General features: G+C 39.8%; 1 protein-coding gene across 1 annotated transcript in view; it reads left to right on the top strand.

Moving 5' to 3' along the window:
- Positions 1-7313: 7313 nt before the first annotated feature.
- Positions 7314-25046, top strand: part of ARFGAP3 (ARF GTPase activating protein 3) — a gene marked incomplete at both ends in the record, with an annotated part of 36202 nt that continues 18469 nt past the window's right edge. Inside the window, 8 exons of the mRNA XM_082009711.1 lie at positions 7314-7382; positions 13307-13425; positions 14618-14690; positions 17577-17708; positions 19663-19746; positions 21975-22056; positions 22452-22508; positions 24279-24325. Of these exons, the coding sequence (XP_081865837.1) occupies positions 7314-7382; positions 13307-13425; positions 14618-14690; positions 17577-17708; positions 19663-19746; positions 21975-22056; positions 22452-22508; positions 24279-24325 (663 nt within the window). The remainder of the gene's footprint in view (positions 7383-13306; positions 13426-14617; positions 14691-17576; positions 17709-19662; positions 19747-21974; positions 22057-22451; positions 22509-24278; positions 24326-25046) is intronic.

Below are 25046 nucleotides of genomic sequence, written 5' to 3'. Positions count from 1 at the left end.
TACTCAAAATCAGTATTTGTGGACAAATTTGTGAGTCAAAATATAAACTAGCTTTAGTCCTTACATGAATTATTGTAGCAGAACACTGTAAATTATACATTTGTTTGCAGTTACAACTTAGTCATCTGTAATCGTGTCAAACAGTATGCGTTTGTGACATTTAAAACTGGGTTGTAAAATTACAGCAGATTTGTGTTTAAATAAACAACAAAACCCTAAGTATCAGGTAAGTAGACATGCTGTGTTAGGAAGCTACACTGTAATGAAGCTAACAAATCTATTTTGAGGTAATATTAAAACACTGTTGGTAGTCTTGGACTTTATTGTTTGTTTTTTGAGCTTCTAGATACATATTTAATCATCATTTTCAATGAATCAAAATGTGCAAGCTTAGAAAGTGGATGTATGTATGTTTCTGTCAGGAAAACGTATCAACATAACTGTTCATCTGCAAGATGGTTACTAAAATTGTCAGGAATTACTGGTTTGGGTCTCTGTATTGTAAAATATTTTAGAAAACAATAAAATCTGTTAATCTCTTAAATACACAGAATGCACCTCTTACTATTTCAACATATGTAAAAATAGTCTTATGAAGCAAATAATCTGTGCGTTTCATTGCAATGTGATGTGACAATCTGCATTGTCTAAAAGAGCCATAAAGAAGGTTACATTATAATTTTCTTAATCTTCTCCGTCCTTTCTGGTTTGGCAGAAAGTTATTCATTCACCTCACAACAAGAGGGAACTTGCTAATTATGGCTGAAAGCATACCTAGTGGTCAACGCAAAGAGCTGCAGATTCTGTTCCTGAAATGAGAGAATAGAAGATGATCCTACTTTTTTGGAATACTTTTACTTCCTCATTTTGTTTGAACTAAAATATAAACAGCAGTTTCAGAACCTGAGAACGGTCATGTGGCAATTACTGCAGTAGGCAGTACCTTCAGTGTGTTTGACACCTAGCAGTTTACCTGCTAATGCTCAGTGCGTATCGTTATTAGCCTGCTTTACTTGTTTTCTCCTGTTAGAAATTCAGATTTTTGTGGGATACTATATTAATCCTTTAGCACAAAATTTCACAAATATTTTAGGTGCTGCTTAAACCTTCCATTCAAGTACCTGAAAGTTCTACTGAGCACCTGTCCACATTTCAGAAGGTGTAACCTCTTTTCTCTAAGAGTGACTATAGTAGGTCAGACAAGCTCTGTGCCAGTGGTAGTAGTGGGTGCCTTGGGAAGAGTCTAGGAACAGGACAACATATAGTGATACTTCAGCCGTATTGTTTTTGGCTTTCATTGATCTGTGTCTTTGGTCCCATGAAATAAGAAAAAAATTAATTCTCGTAATTTTGAAAATTCAGCTCACTGCTTTGGCAACAGCTGAACACCACGCTATTGTTCATACAGACCAAAATGAAGTAGTTCAGAAAGAGAACCTACGATCAGTTCCAGAAAGAGAACCAGTAATGTTTGTTCTTAGTAGTAGCTAGTTCTGACCCCATTAGAGATGTTCAGGCTGTGTTTTTATTTTACATTTGACTTCGAAATTCCCTTGTTGCTTTATCTGGTCAATCAGTACTGTACAAGATCCTTTTGCAGCTGCTTTCCACTTCTGTGATCATAAGTAATAGCAATAAACTGCCGCCTTTCTAGTTGCCCTTTTTGTAGATAAATATTCACATCTACAAGTCCAAGCATGAATCCCTCTGGGGGACACACCAGTAACCTCCCACTTTTTATTACTGTAGTCAGTAACTGATTTAATAAATGACCATTTCCTTTATTTCATGGCAGTTTACTTTGGCTTTTACGAGGGACATTAGCATGAACTTTTTGAAAATCCAAGTCACCTGTTACCTCAGCTAGATCTCTTTTCTGCATGACCCATGAAATCTCCCATGTTGTGATGTAAACAACTATGAATTGTGAAGTACTACAATGATGAATATTTCTAGAACCCCTGTGCAGAAATCACTGAAATTTGATTGCCCTGCATAGATTAAATGCTATCATGTGGCAAATGTAGGTGGGTTTTGCAATGGGACGCTGCTTCCAGCTGTAGCTTGGTGAGTGCCTTGCATTGCTAATATAAAAGAGGCTTACCTAAGCACAACTGAGTATTGAGTGTGCAGAGGCGGTTGTCTGTAAGTTACATTATATTAACTTTTTGGCTTTGTACTGGGCCATGTTGTTGAGATATAGACCGCTTTCAAGAGCGGAAAGCTCCAAGAAACCTCACCTGTTTGAAGTGGTTATGCTTCTTGATGTTATCAGTACAAACAATGCACTAGTAGTAAATAAAAATGTATTGATGTGTTGAACTGGTTTCAACTGGTTTTTAATGTAGTTACTAAACTTCATTTCCATATTGTGGGAGTAGGCATTTGGATGCTTGATATTTCTGTTCCAGATAAGAGATTTTCTGTCTGTATTATATGTACAGGAATGATACATGTCTGGGACTATATTGTGTCCTTGAGGATGTCATTTGCAGAGGGAGGCCAGCCTAAAACTTCTTGAGCTACAGCTGTCATGAGGCAACATATTTTCATTATGCACAATATAGCTGTAAGCAGTGACAATTTTTGCTCGGTGTGACCAGGTTTTCCATCAAGCACAATTCATACATACCCTCTGACTCTGAGAGAACCTTTGGCACTGGGAAGGTAACGAAGATCTAGCTAGCATGACCTGGGACTATACCTATATTCCATTATTTCTCGGCAGCAGTGTGAGGAGAAAACAAGCAATGGGAGGCTTGATAATAACTGGAGAGAGCACTAATAGAATTTTACAGAAGTAAAAGCTTTGAAGGTTGGGAATGGCAGCATATATTTTAGCGCTGTGAGACAGTATGTGGCCACTGAACCTGTAATTCCATACAACTCCATGCAGCTGGAAGTGCCTACTGCTGGTTATCAAATCAGCCAAAGACCTAGAGAGCAGACAGTTTTCAAGAGATTGTCCTAAACTGTCATCTTTCTTTGTATTCGTATATCCTGGCAGGGCTGTCTGGCAAGATCCAGGAACCTGTGACTTTTGTTGCAGCATTTGGATAGGTGAGAGTAGGAGAAAGCATTTGAACACATTGCTTTGCCTATGCTGCATCAGCTCACAGAGTAGTTATAGCACCCAAAAATTGAGCATCAACAAAGTATTAGAGGGACAACCCATCCGTTTCAGGCCTAGCCTAGGTATGCAGAGAGGGGAGTATTAGCACAGAATCATTCAGGGAGGAGGGGCCTCAAGACATCTCCAGTCCAACCTCCTGTTGAAAGTAGAGACGACGCTGAACTAGAAGCAGGTTGCTGAGGGCTTTGGTTGGGTCCTGACAACCCCCAAGGACAAAGATTTCAGTTGCTGCAGGAAAACTGTTCCAATGTTTGATTCTCCTCATAATGGAATCTTCATATCAAATTGGAACTGCATTCTGGGTTGTTAGTAAGAAGAAGAGCCCTTGGGTTTTGATTTGTGAAACAGCAACACCCAGCATCATACTCTGGCATGCTGGCAATGAATTGCTCTGCGCTTGTAGCTGATGAGAGGGCTTGTAATGCAGCCCTTCTAGCGAATGTTGTACGTGTCAGGTGCTTGTTTCTGAGGATACACATATAGCAGTCTTCCTCCATGTGTATGTTTGTCACACCAGCTGCCATGGAAGGAATTTTTAAGGAGTACTGTGTGCACTGGGAATAGAAATACATATATTTTGGGCATTCTTGGAAACCCCTAGCAAGACATGACATTACTACACTGAGGCATAACTGGCAAAGCAACAGTTGTGGTCCACTTTCCCACCACTGCTGCTATTCTTTCTTCCTGCCTTCCCTCTGTCTGCAATCCACTCAAATCGCAAACTTGATGAAGAACAAGAGGCCCACCTCTATTCCCTGGAAACATTCATCACCTTTCAGGGCTTATTCTTATGGTTTCCGTTATTTAGAATCAAGTTTGGTTCTCCCTTAGGACTGGGCAAGGTAACTGTTAGGGGGAGAATAGGATATGGAGGCTATTTCCAAAATATCTCGAACAAATCGGCATTCTTTCTGATGGACGAAGAAAAAGACAGCGCAACATGCTGTGGATAATGTGACCAGGGAAGGAATCTGTGCTTCATGGACAGTTTTTTGTCAAGATGAAAATCTGCTGAGGATTGAGGACAGAAGCAATGTCGGACCAGAGGAGTCAGTCTTGCTCACAATGCTGGTCTGCTCCTGGGTCTGGGTAAGGACCTGCATTGCACCTAAGGGCTGCTCGCCAAAGCAGAGGACACTCCAGTGCCCCATCTACAGGCACCCTTGAAGGTAAGAGTTTGGTTTTGTTTTGTTTTTTTAATTTGTTTACTCAACATGCAGAGCAGCCAGTGAATTACAAGCACTGCCTTTTCCCTCATGGTGATAGACTGGCTCATGCCTTCCTTCTACTCTTGCCTCCATTCGCTATACTCCCTTTCTCCCACAACCGAGAGGCTGCTCTAAGATTGCCCCCAGGACCTGCTTACCTCCCTCAGGTTCATAAGTATATGCTAAATGCTTTTCTTCCGTCTTGTCTAGAACTCATCTTCTAGCAATCAGCCGAGCTTGCAGTCTGCAACAGGAATCTGTTTAGTGTGCACATCCACATAGTTGAATTGCAAAGTATGGCCTTAGGATGGAGGCACTGAGTGTTTCTGAACACTGTCCAGGGCTGATACACTTCTTTCCTCCTGGGTGAAGACTTGTGAGCTGTGGGTGCAAGGTGGCTCTAAACAGCCTTTTGACATCCTAACTTCGGGCCAGAGAGGTACCACTTCCTGAAATAGGAGGCGAGCAAAAGACAGAAGAACCCGTCCCCCCTATGGTGTTACTGGCCTGTGCTTCCCAAAGATACACTTTGGGTCTCCCGGGTTGCCACAGTGGCAGGAGCTAGCTGCTGTTGTGTGCCATTGCCTGAGGAGGCAGCAGTGCAGCTCGGGCAAGTATGGGTCAATAAATAAGATCATCCTTTTCTAGGATCATGCCAGACAGAATCGTCTGCAGGATGACCTTGTTTTTCTGATGTTAGCTGTTCCAATTAACTGGCAAGATTGTACCCCTCCTGTTTTTTTTTAAGAGTACTTTTAAAGCTGATGTAACAGGCTCTATTTTCCCTTTGTGGAAATTTCTTGGCAACTTTTTCTCCCTGTGAGGCCAGCAGCTGTAGGTTGGGATGGTGATCCCCTTGCAGTCAGATGGGGTTTGGCAGGTATCTCTGGAGGACTGACTTGGGGAGTGCACTTCAAGGAGCACCTATGACTACACGAGCAATGTCTTCCTGAAATGTAAACTTTGCTTTGTAACAGGAGGTCTCGTGCTAGGCATTTTTGATCCCAAGTGATTGCGAAGGGAGGTGATTGTATTTGTTGGTATGGAACAGGCCACGACTTATGCTTCTACAGGCTCAGATGTTTTAAGTCTAGTCCTAATGTTACTTGGCTATCTGCATACAGATGGATTTTTGGATTGCTATCCTATACTTCGATCAGGCCCTCTATCTGTGATAGTGCCAGGCTGGAGTTAAAGAGGTTGCTGGCCTGCTGAAAGAGTAAAATGTTCATGCATTCAGTTGCCTGTCAGGATAACTAGTGACTGACGACTCCTGATCAGCAAAGCACTGCAGGGCCAGGGTGTGCCTCTGAGCTGCGAGTGCTGAGGGCCCAGCGCAGGGACAGCGCGCAGCATGTGCTCCAGCAGGAATCCCTGAACCGGTGCTGAAGACTGTGCTCACTGTGTGCTTGCCTCGTGCAGTGTGGCCAGAACCGAGGTAGTAACAGGTCCCATCGCCCTGACCTACTTCCCCATAAACCGATAAGAACTGGGGGTTATTAGCTCCTACAGGAGACAGTGAACCTCTTTTACTTGAGGCACTGAAGGTGACGTGGGTTTGAGGCCGAGGGGCTGAAGCTAGATTTTCATGCAGAGCCTTGAACTTGACTATTGAGATAGTTAGATAACTTGATCTATGGCCCTGTTTTTAACAGTCTCTGGAGGTCCTTTCCAACCTAGACTTTTCTGAAGGAAAATGATAGAAACTTTGTCTAAACCCTGTTTTTTCCATGTATGGATAACTATGCAGTCTTACCTGTCTGTGTCAGAAGAGTAAGGGGGGAGGGGATACAGCCTCGTGAGCCTTGATGGTCTGCTGGAGAAGAAGAGTGCTAAGATGCCAAAGTCTGAAGATCCTGCCATGGATCATCTTACCGCTGCTGACCTGAGTTCTGTAGAGCCACAAAGTTTTCTTTGCACTGTTTGGTGAGAGCCACACTTAAGGACTTGGTACCTTTACTTCAGGGCTGGCTATGAGAGACATGGAGTGGCTCCTGCAGGACCTCTGCAGCATCCTGGCCAATGTTCCAGCAAAAGGGTTCATGAGTCTGCCTTTGCTGAACTTCGTGCCCCATGTGATAATCCTCCTGTAAGGTAGAGCATGAGGGAGGGTGGTAGAATCTCTCTGCATGCAATCACATTCAGTGCAGTGTGGTTCAGGCACTCAAGGTTTCTGAAGTAGGGATACCAGTATGTTACATGGTTCCTGAATATATTTCTATTATTCTCTTTCCTGTTCTGAGAGGCTTTATGATTTCAGATTTATGAGCTGAACATGCTGCTGTTGAAAGCAATTAAAAGCTGTCACCTTTTTGTTCTGCTGGCTTTGCACTGGCTCATTTGTCCCCAGCTGTGTACTTTAATGCTAGTGAAGAGTGGAAACAATGGTTTTAACTAAGGCTTTTACAGACTGCTTCCAACCTACGTGTGGAGTCCAAGAGCAGAAACAGGTCTGTTCACAGACGTACCAATGTGCTTGTTCACCTGTCTTGAGGGGATCCTGCCACTTCACTTCTTCCACATCCCAGTAAGGGGAGCAGGTGCTGGTGTTCTTCCGCGGGTTGTTTCCCCTCCCCCCCGCCCCCCGTCCCACGCTCCCCCGCTTCCCATCACCTCCCAGGGCGCGGCGTGCCCGGAGCCCTCTCACGGCCAAACACCCACCGCCCCAAGCCGGCCGCCTCACACCTTCTCCCCGCCCGGCGGTTACAGTGCCCAACGGAAGGCGCTGACGCAGCAGAGCCGCTCGTCTCCAGGGCAACCGGGAGGCGGCGGACGGGGGAGCGTCGCCCCCTCGCGCCACGCCGGCGGCCGCAGGCCGCGCCCCGCCGGGGCTGAGGTCGCGCGCGCTGCGTGGCCGCCCCCCGGGAGGGGCGGGGCAGGGCGGAGCGTCCCACGGCGCGAGCGGGCGGCGGCGGCGGCGGTTCCCCTACGCAGCCCTCCCGCCTCGCCACCACCTGCCGCCCGCCGCCATGTGCGAGCCCGGCAAGCAGGACATTGCCGCCATCTTCAAGCGGCTCCGCTCCGTCCCCACCAACAAGGTAAGGGCGCCAGGCCGGCGCCGGGGCCGGGAGGCAACGGCTGCGTTTGCCGTTGTGACACGTCGCACTGCTGGCGGGGCGGGGCGGGGAGTGCCCGCGGCCCGCCACGCCCCGCCGAGCCCCCGGCGCCCTGGCCCCGCTGCCCGCGGCCGGGGGGCCCCTGTGAGAGGAGAAAGGGCCGGCCGGGCAGCGGCAGTCGGGGGCGGCAGTCCTGGCGGCGGGAGAAGCCCTCCTCGCCGTCGGCTGGGCAGCTCCGCCTGCCCTCCGGCCGGCCCGGCGGGCGATCCGCAGGCGGGTCCGCCCGCTGGGCGTTCGGGGTTAAGCCCGTAATTGAGGAAGCGCAGCTCCTCCCGGGTACCTGGTGTCGAAGGATTGCTGGAAGGGGGGTCGCCTCAGCTAAAAATAAAAAGCAAGTTTCAAAACGGCGACAACGTAGAGTGTTGAATGTGGTTTTCTTTTTTTTGTTGTTGTTGTTTTGTTTTTTGAATCGAAGCAAAGCCCGTTGGTGTACAGCCACTTCTGTGGTGATAAAAGTTTGGTATTTTTTTAATCACGTTGGACTCGTCCAATGCCGACTTCAATTTTTAAGTGCTGTAAAGCCCTGTTGGTTTTTTAGTATCTATTACAGGTGAAGGTGTGCGGTGGCTAGCTGTGAACTGGGAAAGGTGCCTCAGGCTGCAGGGTGACAATGGCAGAAGTGTTGGGCGCAGAGCTGCCTTCAGCAGCTGTGTGCTCCTTGAACACAAATCATTAAGACTATACGGGCAAGGGACACACATCTGGTTTCTCAGAAAGCGTAGCTCAACAATGAACACTCACCAACTAGTGTCTAACACAAGCATTCCTAAAACTTGCCTTTGCAATGAGGTAAAAAGTTCATCAAGGGAAAGTCCTAGTCTCAACAGGATGAGTCAGAGAGAACATCCTTTACAGGTTCCTGAGACTGAGTAATTCTGTAATGCTGTTGCGATGTTTTGTCTGTATTGGGATCAGAAGAGAATCAGAAGGCTCTGCCCATAGCTGGTGAGGATGGAAAATGCGAGGATGGTGTGCCTCGAACAGTTCTGAACTCGTTTTTGCTGTGCTAAACTTAGTAAGGTGGTTGGGGCACCTGTGGTTGCTCAGGCGTATCTGTGTCTCCTTGCAGTCATGTCAGGTGCTATACAGAAATTTAGTGCCAATGTTAACAAAGCAATGTTGGTACAGTGTGTGCTGCCATTAACACTACGTCAGTTTGAAAGAAGTAGCTCAGGTGCAGAGGGCTCAGTAACACTGCAGTCAAGCCTGGTCTTGTTGACCTGTAAAGACAGAGAGGAAAGGGAGCGGGAAATGTGAACAGCTTAGGTCTCACAACTCCCATGCCCGTGTCTCTGACTAGTTGTCTTAATTCAAAGTTGCTGCTGCCATCAGTTTATCCTCTGGCGTTTGATTATATCTTGTTTTGTTTCCTTTCTCTTGTGTTGTTCTTATGTAGTTCGCCCCTTTCATTTGCAGGGCTTTTCTGCTGGGAAAGACAGGCATGGGAAAGAAATGCAAATATTAAAAGCTTAGTCATGTGCTTTAACTGTGTTGTTTATAGCTACAGTTTGGGAAGAACTGGTATCTCCATCTCCCTCTGCAGCAGCTGGGCTTGTTGACTGCTTTCTATAAGCACACAGATACATTTACCCTGGCCTAGGTGCTCTGCAGTAATTCTTAGTGCACATGAACTTAGGAAAATAATTCTAATTTAAATAAATGTGCAGTTTAATTTGTGGATTAATTTGTGTTTAAACTGATATTTGAATAATTGTCTTGAAGTTAACGTATCTGTAATTTGATCTTAGTTTCCTTTACATAGTATAGCACGAGAAATAGCTTTTTTTGAGTTCTTGGTGTGTCTTTGGGTATTAAGTAATGCCGAGCTGCCTGATAACATTTAACAAACAAGTTACAATTATTAAATAGGTTGTATTTTGTACACATAAAAATATTCGTAGTCCCTAAGCTACCTGGTATTGTTAACTTGTGTGTTTGTAAAGCCCATGTTTTGAAGACTTGCACCCTGAGGCTCTGCTGTACAGTCTCTTTTACTCTGGCATAGATCTATTCCGCTGAAAGCGGTAGATTTTTATTCCCTTCTCTCTGGTTCTTTCTTTTTTTTTATTGATGATAGTCTTCATGAATCTGCTTGCACACTCAGGTCAAGGATCTGAACCATCTGAAAACTAAGTATGCGTGTTGTGGTGGTGGTTTATCAGCTGTTCAGTTTGGTTATTACAGTGTGTGTTATGGGTGTGGTTTGTGTGTGTGCTGGAGGGTGGGTTGGTGTTTTTTTTTTTTTTTACCCCAGAGTAGAGTGTAGTATATCATGGCTGGCTTAAGTCATTTTAAGACAGCGACAATTCCAGAATGGGCAGTCCTGTCTTCTTCCTGTGGCAAACACTCCTGTTCCCTCCCTTATATTGGCATTACTGGTCATGTGGCTGCCATGTGAGCGGGACCTACCTTTGCTCTGAGTCAAAGCAGTGCAGTGCTGGCCTCCAGTAGAATCAACAAGCGTGATTATTATTGCTGATGCAAGAGAAGAAGGAAAGCATATCTGGTGGCTGGTAACTAAGAGAGTAGCTGCTTGGGTTTGGAAAACCTTTGACCAACCGTGAAACTACCTCCTGAGTTTTAGTTGGTTTAGTGTTGATGCAGCTGCATGGTAGCCTTGCACGCTAGGAACGGCAAGGAGGAGGAGATGTGGAGCTACCCGGTCGCCGTAGCCCCGCTACATGGAAGGTTGAAAGTGTCTATGTAACCATGACCTCAGGGATAAGCTTGCTGAACCTTCTTGCCTCTTCTGAAGTGCTAAAGCTAACATTTCTATAGGCTAGATATTACTATATTTCCATATCCAGTAACAATGTATATTATGTATTTATTTATTAACATAGGTATCTTGTGCAAGGTGGATGTTGTATAATTTAATGACTGCTTGCTGTGGATTATACCCGAGTCTTTGTCTTTACTCTGGTACAAGGGCTTTTGCTCTTTTTTTTTTCAAACTGACTGTTACTGAATCTTAAATGCTTTAAAACAAAATAAACAAAAAGAATGCAAGTGTATTTTTAAAGCAATAGACTATTTAGGCATAACCTTCAAATTACTTTTTAATAATTATTTTGATGTTTTAATTGTGCCTAAATCAGTACAGAAAATATACTTTCTGTTTTTGAAATGGAAACAATTTCATAGGGTGTCTCTGAAATTGGTTTTGATTTTTTTTCACAATTCTTGTTAAAATAAATGTGGTGGGAAGCACTTTAAACGTGAGAAAACTAAGCAAAATGAGTCTACATGTTAATGAAACATGCTTCTATTTCTGTTGCATAACATGGTGAAAATGGCAGTTCTTACATTACTGTCACAAGAAAATGAGATGTTCCTACTTGCATCACAATCCTACAAGCTACAATTTTTATGCATATGAATAATTTTCACAGATGTCTGGTAAATAGTTTATAGAGAGTCCTGCATGAGTGAAGATACTGAGCTATACTGCGATGTGGCAGCTAGCTTCCAAGGTGATGCAATTGACTTTTAAGATGTTGAAATTAAGAAGTGCTTATAATTGTGCTGGGGATGGGAGGAGGATCTTCAGGGATGTTTATAACTGAACCTTTTTAAACATGGGATTTTTTTTTTTTTCTAAACCACCCACTGATACTCAAGATTCTCATTTCCCATTTGTACTCCAGGGAATTTCTGCTTTGCTCTCCTGTATTAGAAGCGAGACCAGGGTGGTACTATTAGCTTTGGTTTCAAGCAGAATCTTCTCCTGTTTTGTTGTTACTCATCCACCTTTTGACCTGATAAGAAAAAGCCTGGAAATAGCCAATTTAAAATGATGATGAGGGTCATGTTGTTTTTTAAGGAACTACTTCAAAGAATGGAGAGAGTTGGGAAAAAGATGATGGGTTCTGACTACTGAGGCTGTGTGTTTTCTTAGAATATGGCATACATGAAGAGTTACTCATTCTTCTTTTTCCCTAACTCCCTGTATTGCGTTCTTCCACCTGTGCTTGTTTCAGGGACTCCCTCTGACCCCTCCTTTTGTCACTCATTCGGTGTAGCATTCATCTTTTTTTCTTCTTTCTGCTATATGTCAGTGAATGACCCCATTTCCACATGTGGTATGGGATACGTAAATGACTTAACATTAATAAATGTTATTTATTAATTGTCTTATTAATGATCTTAAGTCCACTGAGAGTGAAAGAGGGGACTTGCACATGCAGAAACTGTGACCTCCATGCTCTCTGTGTAACCAGTCATTAGCCTAACTGAAGCTCAGACTTAAAATGATCATATGTTGGAAGAGCTAGTGCTGGATCTACTGGTGAGCTTTGCTTGTGCTTGATTAATTTGGACTGTACAAGCTTAAATAGACCCACACTAAAACAAGGAGTTTAGCCTCAAAGTGCTCTTGGGCATGTACTTGAAATTAATTTGGGTGAATGATAGGTGAGCTGACTTGAGTGCAAACTCAGGTCTTGTTTGATTGGGTATGTAAGAAAAAAGAGAGACAAAAGTCTCTATTTAGTTGTATGAATGGAGTTTCTAGCAAGGAGACTTTTTAACACTTCATTTTTCCAGCCTGACAAGGGGGTGCTGGAAGCAGTGTGACCTGCGTCTAGGGTATACCGTATATCCCCAGATGACTTGGAAGGAACTTTTTTTTTTTTCTTTCTGCATATGGCTAGTATTTCCCTTGCTATCTGAGGATGCCTTAGGTTTATAGGAGGATGTTAAAGGATAAAGTTGCAGATTGGAATTCCATCAATTTGTGTGTAAAAGCTTGTCTCACCATGGAGTTATTTCTTAGTAGATGCCACTGGCTGTACCTATAGATGGATGCTTTTACTGTAGAAGTACTTCTTTGCAGTCTTTATAAATACCACTGAAAAAGCATCGATCAGATAATGAAATGCTTTCATACAGGAATAGATATGTGCACATGGGATTAACTAGGAATAGCTGTTTCTGTTTAAATTTGTGTTCTTCCCTGTATTTGAAAATTGATTAGTATCGGATAAATTTTTTGTTCTTGCTTTCCTTGGCCAAAGAAGTACAAAATTCAGAATAGCTGAAACAGAACTTGAAAGTTGCAGTATGCAGACCTGCAAAATATATGAGATGTAGACGCAGATACCTCTTGTAGTTTTGGCTGAATGTTAGGAATCTAATGTGGTGGCAGAGGCTAGGAAATCCTTGGGTTTATCTATGCAGTAATTGTGGGCATATTTGTTTTTTAACTGGTCTACGTTATGGACAATTAAAAGGTTGATACAGCAATACAATGTGTGATACATCATACAAATAGTCATGTCTGGCAGAGTGCTTGGCTGGGCAGTGCACAGAATGGATGCTTTCTTCACACTGATGTTTTTAGTTTTTTATTTTAGTGGTTTGCTCTAAGGGCCAAGGGTGCTATATAGGAAAGTAGGTAATGACATCATTATTTCTGCTGATAACTGCAGTCCCATGTATGTTGTGAGGAAAGAGTGGACTCAGTGGTATGTCATGAAGAGAGGCTGCCCTTGGGAAAATATTTCTTAAATGCTTTCGTATTTCAGTAGTGCTGGAAGTACTGCCTTAAATGTGTGTTTGAACTAGACTGATGTGGGTTCCCTTACCCATGGTTTCTCAACCTGTGGTCCCTGTGTACACTGGTTGCAGTCAGAAGCCAGGAAGGCACGTAGTCCTGTCTAGTTAGGGCAAAGACATACAGCTGTGGGCAGGCTGTGTAACTCGTTTTTAGATTTATAAAATTAGGATGCTGTAAGGATGAGTTAGTTACTAAGTTAGATCACTGCAAGGGTGTTAGCATGACCTGTAACACAACTATAAGACACGGCTATGCTCAAGTTCTATTACTGATCTTTGTTTTCTTTAAGGTATGTTTTGACTGTGGAGCAAAGAACCCTAGCTGGGCAAGCATAACATATGGAGTTTTTCTCTGTATTGATTGTTCAGGGAGCCATCGATCACTTGGTGTTCACTTGAGTTTCATTCGGTAAGTGTTCTGTATATTTTTATAGTAAAAATTGCATCTTTTAATGTTTCTGTTTGTTCAGATACCTGCTCAGAGAGGAAAACCCATTCTTCTCTCAACTACTGATTCAGATCTTTTTAATGTTTGTATTGGCTCTGATGCATCTGATAGCTGCTTGGGAATTAGGTAAATAGAGTTTGGCCGAATTTGTACCATGCACCCATTCCTGTAACCTGCTTGTTGTGTTAGTAATGCACATTTGTTGGCAGTTCTGTTTCTACATTGAAGATGATAAAAATGAAGAATGGAGTAAGCACGTTGAAGTGTTTTATTATCCCTCCAACTCAAGACTTAGGCAAATATTAGTTTATTATCTTCAACAGTGTAACAGTGTATTGATCATAAAGATAATATGATCCCCTAGCAAGCCAGTTCAGAGAACTAAATAGCATTTTGTCAGCTTTCCTTCCTGAAGTGGTTCATGATGGTATCACCTGAGTGCTAGTACTGGTGTAGTGTAAAGGGCTACCCCTTTTGGCAGATCTTTAGCTCAGTCAATCAGCTGGTGCAGTAAATTTGCACCCTGAGCTCATCACGTTTCAGGTGAGTATCCTAACTGATGGCCTGTGAGCCTTTTTGGCCTAATAAATAATTACATATTTGAAATGTAAGGTTCTGCTTGATGTGAGAGCAATGCATCCCAGAATGGATTGCAGATAAATGCAGCTGTTTTCCATCAACTAAAATTCTTACTTTGCTGCCTTTTTGCTGTATACAAGAGCATATCAAGAAGCCTCTCAAGAACTCATTCCTAATGATCACAGTATTAAATCTCATACACACTGAGTCCCAAATTTTTGTTGTGATACAACTTTTGAATTGTCACTTTGATCATTACATGTGATTGTCATCTGCTGTTGACGGAGTTCAAATGTATCTTATTCGTGCTTTTTAGAAGGGGAAACATGTCAGCCAGAGGGTGCATTTTTTTCAAGCTTTTGCAGTTTGAAAAACAGTGGCAGTTCTACATGGCTTTATTAATTTGTTTTGCACATGGTGTATTGTCGCAGATTTTTTTTTTCTATAGTTGCATGTTTTTCACTTCACAAAAAAAAAAAAGCCAGGGGAGAGAAACACTTACCAAAAAAAAAAAAGGTAGAGAAATTTTTAACCGGCTTTGGAGATAACGTTAAAAATGTTTCCTTCTGTTTAGATCTACAGAACTGGATTCCAATTGGTCTTGGTTTCAGCTGAGATGCATGCAAGTTGGAGGAAATGCAAATGCTGTATGTAGTCCTGAGTATTTGCTTTGCACATTGGAGCTTGTTAGACTTGGAAGCTATTGTCTGTCCCTCTTGGCTCACATCTGGGGGATATTTTAATTTTTCCAATCCATTGATCTTTCCTCCTCCTTCCCACCCCACCCCCCCCCGCCTTGTTTTGAAGAATTCCTTTGAATGCTGATTTCATTCTCCACACTTCTTGCAACTTTTCCGTCCTGTTATAATCTGCAAATGTTTTATTTTTTCTTACAAGTCATTAATAAAAATCACTGAAAAGGCCAGATAAGATTCCTTGTCAATACATGTTTAATTTAACAGGGAAATATTGACAGCTGCTGAAAGATGGCTTTCCAACAGCTTGTAAACCTAGCTTATGGGCGTCTTCCTGTGACTGTGTTTCCCTACATGGTTTATGAAAATATCATGCCAAAAATCATGTCATTGTCAAAAGCCACACTGAAGTCAAGATCTGACGTATATCTGACGTACAACTGAAGTCAAGAAAAGATAGGCAATACTGTCAGAGAGGAGGTAGCAGTGTTTTGGTTTGGGCCAGTTCATATTGGTCGTTACATTTAACTTGATTTTTTTAATGTACTTACATATAAGTGTTTTACACAATATTTTTGTAAATTGAAGTTATGCTGACTGCTGTATTGTTCTCAATCTCCTTTTTAAAAGATGATGTTTTCCTTTGTCAACTCTTTTGGAATCTTGCCTGTTTTCCTATGTTTTTTCAAAGATTGACCACCAATAAGTGAAATTGCTTCCCTAAGTTGACCCACCCAGTGGGAAATATGCAACTTCCCTAAGCAATTTGTACTAATTCCCTGAATGCTTACCCCTTATCTTTCTTCACTCGTGCTTTGTCCTTAACTTGCTTTCCATAGTCTCTTTCTTAACAATTTTCTTAACAATTTGCTTTCCTTGAGGCTAACACTTTAATATTCTGCTGTTTTTTCTATTTTTTCCCCATTTCTATACAAAAAAATGATGAATTCAGGAGCGTTATTATTTTTCATCCACTTCTGCATTTTCCAGTCAAACCTTTTTCTTTGAATTAGGCATTCAGCAGGTCACTGTCTCTGGCTTACAGATCTGAGCAGTTGCATGGTGTCTTCTCCCTCTTTTTCTTCTGCCTATACTTTCCAAGTTACAAATTTCTGTATTAGTACAGCTGTTATATGAATTTACTCATCAAGTTTCTTTTATACCACTTAGTACATAAAAATCACAGTTTTGACTAATCAGAAAAGCAAGATTTTGCGTGATTTTTTTTCCCCCGTTTTTAGCCAAAGTCTTAAAAGCTTTGATTAAATTATATAAACTTTGCTATACAAAAAGTTTAAGGCAGTTGGAAAGAAGAGGTGGCGAAGTTTGAACAGTACTTCAGTTAATCTTAGAAAGCATATTACCAGAAAAATAACAGTAAGCCTTTATTATTTAATTTTATGAGTTTTTGTCTTTCTGCTTGGATATCATTGTTTCCTATCATACTTTGTACCATGAGGTATAACATACCCACTGCCACACCTCAAATAACTCAATTTCACAATGGCCTGTTTTGGATTACTTAGGAAGATTAATACCTGAAACTTTAAAGACCAGTTTAGTAAACTGGACATTTTAAAACGTCAAATTAACGTTTTTCTTCTAATTGCATTAAAAAGCCATTCCCTTTTGTTCCAATTAAATTCCAAGTTCTGTTTTCACTAACTACTGTTTAGAAGCACTATCAGATTAACATTAATCATTTGTATTCTGTAATTGCCTGACGATGAATCTTGGATAACATCAGTCTTGAGCTTCGTAGCTATCTATCAGATTGCTAGAAAATCTGAAGTGTTCTTAGTTCCTTTTGTTTTCAGAATAAAACTCTACGATGATTGGAATTAGGGTTTACAAAAAAAAGCTCGGAGTATCAGGTTCTTAAGTATATACATTTAAATGCCAAAATGCACAATCTTTTTGGCATCTGTGATGTTTACAGCTGTTTCCGTTGTAATCACAGAAGTTGACTGGCATTATCTCTCTCCTGCATGGCTGTTGCTGAATTTTTATACGGTCTGGTACTTCTATACCAGAGTTATGCTTTGCAATTGCAGCATATGAGGTTATAACCTTAGGTTATCTAGACTTGCTGATCCTTCAGAATCAGAAACTTATTTATTATTATGTTTTACTGTAATAGTCTGACATGTTCTTCCACGCCAGAATGTATGATGTGATTTGCTAGTCAATTCTAGGTACTGAGAAAATGATTTTATTTAATCTTTCAAGCAACTTGTGGAATTCTGATATAAATGTATTGATTTGCTTTTGTTTTAAGATCCTAAATAGGGATGAATTTTTTCATTTATATATTTATATTTTGATATAAATACACAAGCATATAAATATATATGGGTACATATATATGTGCATACACACACTTTTTTTTTGAAAGAAGACCATTCTTATACAGTCATTTTGATGCTACTGAACATACATTGTTCCCTCTAGCAGTGCTAGAGGTGAAACTAAGCAATGCCTTTTAGAGTATCAGGAATGTCCTTTGAAGCACAGGTATTGGCAATCACTTTTATCTCTTCCTTTCTACACTTAATTTCAGAACTAAGGTTCTTTGTATGTGATGGCAAGCTTGCATTTGTATGTTTTTAAATATCCCACTAATGTATTTGTTTTTCCTGTTGTTTTCTTTATATGGAAAGAGGTTGCCAGAATGAAGTTTTCTTTTTATTTTGGAGATCTACATACACTTCAAAATTTAAAAGTGTATATTTAGGTGGAGGAGCAGAGTATTTTGCTGCATTACAATATATTTTTACCTTAAAAGGCATTAGTTTTTAAACCTGCTTCTCATAGCATTTTCTGTGTTCTGCTTCATAGTCTGCTTTCTTCCATCAACATGGATGCACAACAAATGATACCAATGCCAAGTACAACAGTCGTGGCGCTCAGCTTTACAAGGAGAAGATTAAATCTCTTGCAACACAGGCAACAAGAAAGCATGGTACTGATGTGAGTAGTGTGTGTCCTGTGTCATTAAGATCTCTGAAAAACTTTATCTTCTGGACCCCTAGAGTAATTTTAAGTTTCTAATTAGTAATGCAAAAGATTATCTGTCTTTGGGAGGTACTGATACATGTTGCAGTGAATAGGCAGGCTGGGGAGTCAACTATTTGTAGCTTACATTTTTTGTTTGGAAAAAGAATATTGAGACAGAGCTCAGCTGGGTATTTCAGGATCGTTTCTGGGTTATTCAGAACACAAATTTTAACATTTGCAGTAACTTTTAGGAGTTCTACGCAGAAACTTCAGGTATTCTTCAAAATGGAAACTTCTTTGTTTGCAGGGTGTGCTCCAAAATTACATTAGTGGCATTGTATAACAAAAATATGTAGTGTTTTTATTTTTGCTTATCTGGAACTGAATTACTATTGAGAAGTACAGCATGTAAAAATGCAAAAGTGCTAATAGAATTAACTACAAAATATTTGTGATTTGAGTGGGGTTTGATTTGAAGAGATAAATGTGGTTTTGCTTTTTTCCCTACAAAAATAATACTTGAAATATTAGCAAGTTATATATGTCCTGAACTTGAAGGTCTCCATTAAAAATGCTAAAACAATTCATGCATGCTGTCAAAACATTGTTAGGTTGCTGACAGGAAGAAGTTATTAGTAAAGTATGCAGAATTAGTTTGCTGAGTTGTTAAGTAAGTTTCACAACAGTTTTTTTCTGCATACAGAGAAAGCATGTTTTGATTGTTTAATTCAGCTTGTTCAAGTCTGTGACTGATTCATTTGAAGTTGAGCAGATGAGTGGGAATTTAAAAGTAAGAAAGCTTGAGGTTTTTCCTAATTTATGCGTCAAATAGCATGAAATTTAATGGATTGTAGTAATTCTATATTATAAATGTTATAGACAGTGTCGTTCACATCATTAACTTCAGAGAATATCTCTCTTGGCTTACTAAACTGCTTTACATGTAGAACATCTTCAAGTAGATATAATATACCATGTGTATTTAAGTTATGATTCTGTGATGGTAAGCTCCCTAAATGATGCTTTGAAGAACTGTGATTATCTTGCTTCAGTTACAGATTCCATCCAGTTGTTTGATATTAATTATGTATTTCTTATTTAAAAAATTTAGTAAATATATTTTTGAATTATGTACTGCAAGCTTAAGTGATTATGTGTTATCTAAATTGCTGAAGTAAATTGTTCAGATAATTAGATTTAGTACTTACCATCCACTCATCTGTCACATTTTAAAAAATTTCATCTCTAACTTACTGATTCAGTTGATTGTTGAATGATGAGGTAAGCTTGTTGCACATTCAGTAACCTTTTTGACCGATGTTATTTTTGGTCATGTATCTTTTGCATGTGGTGGAAAGAACCATAAGAAACTACTTACCTATGAGTAACCTTGAAGTGCAGATCACAGGTTATAGTCCTGTCCTGTACGATGCTAAGAATGACCCGTGGCACTGTGAACCCTCCAGCCCACCTTGAGATCAAGCATAGTGCAAAAATGTTAGTTAGCATCTTGAAAAACTCTGCTTTAACTGTAGCAGAGGTTTTGGGACTCAGAGACTAGGTAGGAAAATTCATCGGACCATAGTGATACAATTGCAAAAACTGTTTCCAATGGCTGCTAATGTTTTTTTCAGGGTTTTTTGCTTTGGACAAACTAAGACTGTTAGAGAGAAAATACCTTATATGAGAATATTAAAAGAATTCCTTATTATAAAACTCTAGTGATACTAAATATTGACAGTATTACTGCAGTAGAATGTCATATGTTGAAGTTCAAATAATTTGTAAGGAAAAATTATGTATCAGGAAAAAAAATAAATAAATTTTTAACCTGAATAAAAAAAAGTAGTAGTTTTAAGATTCATGCATTTGAAAAAATATATTCATGCAATTGTCCTGTAAAATTCTCTCTCTCTCTTAATTCTAGCTGTGGACAGATGGATGTGGAATGCCACCTGTGTCACCTCAAAACAAAGAGGAAGACTTTTTTGCATCCCATGTTTCTCCCAAGGTATAGATTACCTGTATTTAATTCTTGTTAGCCTTCTAAACAGTGGGGTTAACTGTGTGCTTTGAGATGAAGATTAAATCCTGAAAGAAAACCTTACAGAGAAAGGGTGAATCGGGGAGTTAACATTTATCGGCTTGTCCTTCTGTGAGTCTCAGAACTCTTCCTGGATGTGAACTACTTTCTAACTTGATAATTTAGAATGACCCAAATAATAGCTAAAAGTGGAATGAAGCTATGGGTTTTTTCTAGGCATACAGTTCCACTTGGACTCAGCATTCCTTGCTTGGGAGTACCCTGATTTAAATATATATTATATGACAACTTTGGTTTTTAATCGGTAAAGTTTGCTAACATTTGCTAAGCAGAAGCTTTTTTTGATTCCTCCAAAATACTTACATCCTCTCTGAAAAAGTTGAAGTAACTTTCTGAAGGCTGTTGCTACTGTTGGTTTTTGTTTATTTGATCCTACCTCCTTAAGGTGATAGATGCTGTGTGTATTTCACAGATTTTTCAGAGACTTTCTTGAGTCTGGTATTTGAAAAATACCAGTGAAAACTATTTCAGCAATTGTGATCTTAAACTTAGAGCAATTAAGTTATTACTACACCTAGTATTCCTGAACATTGCAACAATATTAAATATTCTGGTATAATTGCTTTCTAGTACAGTTGCAGGCCATGAGCACCTGAAACACAAGTATGATCCTGAGGCGTATTTTGGGATAGAGAAGAATTCAAAGAGCTTGGGTATATCAGATTAGCCCTTGTTGTGAAAACTCTTCACCAGTTCATATGCCTCTGTCATGACGTGGTAGTGCATGTGCCTGAGCAACAAGTGATAAACACCTATGCAAGTTGCTCGTATCTGCACCTGAATAAAGAACATAGTAAAAATGACCTTTTTAGTGACTTTCTAGTTTATATGGGATGCTTAAGGATGAAAAAAGCTGTAATTTAAATGAATTTTTAAAATTATTTTGGTTATTCAATTGTGACATTTCAAGATGTAACTTTTTTGTTGTATTTGTGAGGTTTCAAAAATGGTACATTTTAAAGGAAAATTCAGTCTTTTTACTATTTATTTGTTTTACTTTAGGAACCTCTACTGCAGCCAGTATTTGAATGTCTTATAAAAATAAATTTCAGCATTTTTGAAACAATGAAAGAGTATTTACATTTTACAGACTGGGATGATTGCCCTATTGCTCATAAATTCTCATTGCAAAGACCAGAAAAACCCAGTTATTGTAAATTTTAGTCTAATGTCTTCACCAGAAGATCATCTGTCCTGATAGTAGAAAAATAAATGTTTCTGTTCACAAAAGGCAACTTGGAAGAATGCTTGCAGTTGAGTGGGAAAAGCATAAACTGAGGCAAGCTGAAGAAGTTTATGCAGAAAAGTGTTGTCAATATTTTTGAGTTTGAGGACAAGAAGTAGGAACTTAATATAAACCCTCTTAAGAGAATGTATAGGTAGGATAAAGTAAATTTTCACAGCAAACTTTCTGGGTAGCTGCAGAGGCAGGAGGTTAGATACAAGCAGTCTGTGTACCTCAGGGCAAGAGAGTTTGGGTATGGATGTTCTGAGAGAGGCATGTCAGAAAGTTTTGAGATTGAGGTTTTAGGGAAGAAAAACTGGCAGTGACATAGCATTGACGGAAAAGATGATACCCAGCAGATACTGTTACGACCAGGTCACAAGCTTGCCTGGTGAGGAGGATGTGTCTGAGGGAAGTGGGAGGACTCATCAGGAAGACTTGGGAGGACTGCTCACAATCAAAAATGAAATGTTAGAAAATTGGAAGTGTAAGAGCTTAAGGTGGGGAGGAGATTTGGTGATTACATGTAAATAAATGATCCAGATTTCCTATATTGTATTACTGTTATGAGTAAAGAAGATTAATACCCAGCAGACAATAACTAAATCTAAAGCACAATTAAAGTGCATAACTTTTTTTGGGTGGTAAACATACTGAAATTCCTGAGAGGGAAATACAGGTGTTCAGGAGTGGTTTGAAACCAGCTCGCTTTTAATAAAGGTAGGCATTTCTTGTAACTTTAATAACTGCCCTTCTGAGAACTGGTTTTAAACCTAGAAGCTGTAATCATAAGAATCCAATATTAACTAATCACTGGTGCTTAGGCAGTCTTTGAGCTCAGTGCTCAAATTTATTTGCTGTATTCTATTCTGTATGCACTTTTGATTTTGTAATTTTTTTCAAGGCAAAGAATACAGAATGGGTGTTATCAGATCCAGAGCCAGTTTCTCTACAGCAGAAAACTTCAGAAAATATTCCAGAATGCTATGAAGGTATGACTGATTCTTTGTTAACAATAAGCTGCATTTTTCTGGTAGTCTCTTTATTTAGACTGTTTTTAGCCTACTTTAATAGTTAAATAACCTAACCATGCTAATAACGCAAGAATTTTGGAGAGGAAGGACTTTTTAGAAGGGTTATGCTAGAACGTGTGAGACTGCATGTTCCTTTAATAATATTTAATAGAAATCCAAATTAATTCAAAAGACTTCAGGTGAATCTTTGGGTGACTGCTGCTCTTTTAGTAACTGGTAAAGCTGTGACAGAAATAACACACTACATGATATATACCGAACAGCACCCTGAGTACTGTGAGTTGTGTTTCGGTATTTTAAGCATTCCAAAGAGCTTTCTGTTATTCTTACCCTTGTTGTTCATTATGTTTCAGGACCAGAACATGGACCAAGTGTTGATTGCCTTAGTACATCACCAAAAGCTGCATTAGGTAATGAGTGTAAGCAGAAGAAGGTAGCAGCCAGTATAGTGTACTTATATATTTGTTTGTACAGTCAGTGTATGACTGGGAAGGGATGTGGAATTCTTACTTTAATATCAATGTGCATGAATTAGTTGAAAGATCTGAATTTGTGTTACAACTTCTTCTGTTAAATTGTTTACTTCTAAGAAATTAATTTTAGTCAGTGGTGTTCTGGTTTTATCTATCTTACCTTAGCCAACCTGAAGAATTTAAATCCTACAGGTGTCACACCTAATAAAGGTGACCATTAATGTTTACACCTCCTGTTAGACTGCTTGAAGTTCTGCATTTAAAGCACACAGGTGGAATACAGCATTGTGCTGTGATTAATGGCCTGTTATTTATGTTAAGCAAACACATCTTGTACTAATAGGTCAGTCTTTCTATCTAGACATAATTTTTCCTCCCTTTTCAGAAAACTGAACATAGAAATTAAAACTGGACAAGTCTTGTATTTATAATACAGTATCTTCAATGTCCAGGATCTTAATTTACTTAACACTGAAGAGCATATCATACTATAAGTAAGTAAAAAAACACTTGAGGAAAGTAGAATATAATAGAATAAAATACATCAGTGATTTATCATTTTGAGGATCAACCTGCAGGAGCAGGTTTCTGAGAATAAAGAGCATTGATTGTCAGCAGCATAGGGGTAGTAAAGAAGCAGTGGCTGGGTCTAACTCAGTGCTTCCAGAAGGTATGGTCTTCGTCGCTGTTTTTATATTCACTTGGTTGGGTTTGGTTTTGGGTTGTTTTTTTTTTTTGAGACCTGGAGACTAGGAAAAATAGTTAACTGCATACACTTCTGGTTTTGTCATTATATCTTTAACACGTGTTCTCATAAAACAAGTGCTTTTCTTCTTTGTTTTGGACATCACAAGTTTTATCTTACATGAATATCTGTTCTGTGTATGCCTGTTCCCAACTAAATTTCAGCTCAGACCAGTTTTTCTGTATGTACAAGCATTCGATAGGAGTTGCTGATTGAAAACTAAGGACTGTGGAGATATACCCTGGCTCAGGGTAGGTGTCAAGAAGGCACAATACAGTGCCTTAGAGAATGGAGTGAGTCCTGTTAGGGTCTCATTAAAAATATCAGGATTAGGAGTTGTGTCAGACTTCATGCAGAGCAGAATGTAGGGTCATTTCTGTTTTGACATTTAATACGAAGCATTAAGGCTATAACTTTCAAACTCCCAATACTGTACTTAGGCAGGTGAACAAGACTGTTCAATGTAGTGATAGAGCGTATATTGTCACCTCTGATAATGTGTGTGATTTTATGATGATACAGGTATGTTTTATCTGTATCATTGGTGGTTTTAAACATAGCCAATACCTTTCCATCCAGGAAACAAGTAATCTTGGAAATGGTATGGGATCAGGTGAACTTCTAGTCTGATTTGGAATAGCAAGTCCCGCATTCTTTTTCTGTTTATTAGCTGGTATCTACAACTGAAAACTGAGCTGTAATTTTAGTCCTATTATGTATTTGCAAGAAATGCCATATCCTCAATCAGAGGCAGTTTCCCACATTTTCTTAAAGATACTCACAGCTCTGTTCCCTGTAACTCAGTTTAGTATCTCAGTCTCTTAGTGTAGAAACTGTAATACTTCAAGGCATTAAAATAAATTCCAAAAAACTGTTTTGAGGCTGATATTGTGGGAACTATCTTCTGCAGTTCTGGAATTAATAAAATTGTGTGTCAAGTAATATACATTTAATCCTTGCAGAGAACACCACCTTCATAAAAAAGAAGCCAAATCAAGCTAAGAAGGGGGTAAGTGTATATAAATAGTACGTATTTTTATCTGTATTATGGATCCTTGGAAATATGTAGATTGTAATATGGAAATGTATCGTAAGTTAGCACTAAGCAGTACTTGTATCAGTAATGATTTATGAAACCAAAATGGAATTGAAAACTGATTCCATATCTAAACAGCCAATGGTCTGTTTGAAAAGGGGGCGTATAAGAGAGATGCGGACAGACTTTTTAGCAGGGCCTGTAGCAATAGGACAAGGTGTAATGGTTTTAAACTAAAAGAGGGTAGATTTGGATTAGATATAAGGAAGAAATTTTTCACCATGCGGGTGGTGAAACACTGGAACAGGCTGTTGAGAGAGGTGATGGATGTCCCATGCCTGGCACCATTCCAGGTCAGGTTGGACGGGGCTCTGAGCAAGCTGATCTAGTGGAAGATGTCCCTGCTTATTGCAGGGGGGTTGGACTAGATGGCCTTTAAAGGTCCCTTCCAACCCAAACTATTCCATGATTCCAAAATGGATTACTTTTAAGGTGAATTTGTCTTAACAGGTTACTGTAGTAGAGTGCTTCAGATCTGTGGGTTGTTTTTTGACCTCAGATAAATTCTGAGTCTGTTTACATGTATGTAGCTCACTGAACTGTCTGGACTTCCACATGTTTATCCGAGTGTCATTTTCTTTGTGCTGTCTTGACTTGAACAGCAGGTGATATCTTTTAAAAAATTAGTAAAATA

This window comes from Phaethon aethereus (assembly GCF_964289735.1).
Source record: "Phaethon aethereus genome assembly, chromosome: 1".
NCBI classification, from domain to species: Eukaryota; Metazoa; Chordata; class Aves; order Phaethontiformes; family Phaethontidae; genus Phaethon; species Phaethon aethereus.
The sequence above is the reverse complement of the archived record's forward strand: the minus strand, read 5'-3'. Positions and strand labels throughout refer to the sequence as shown.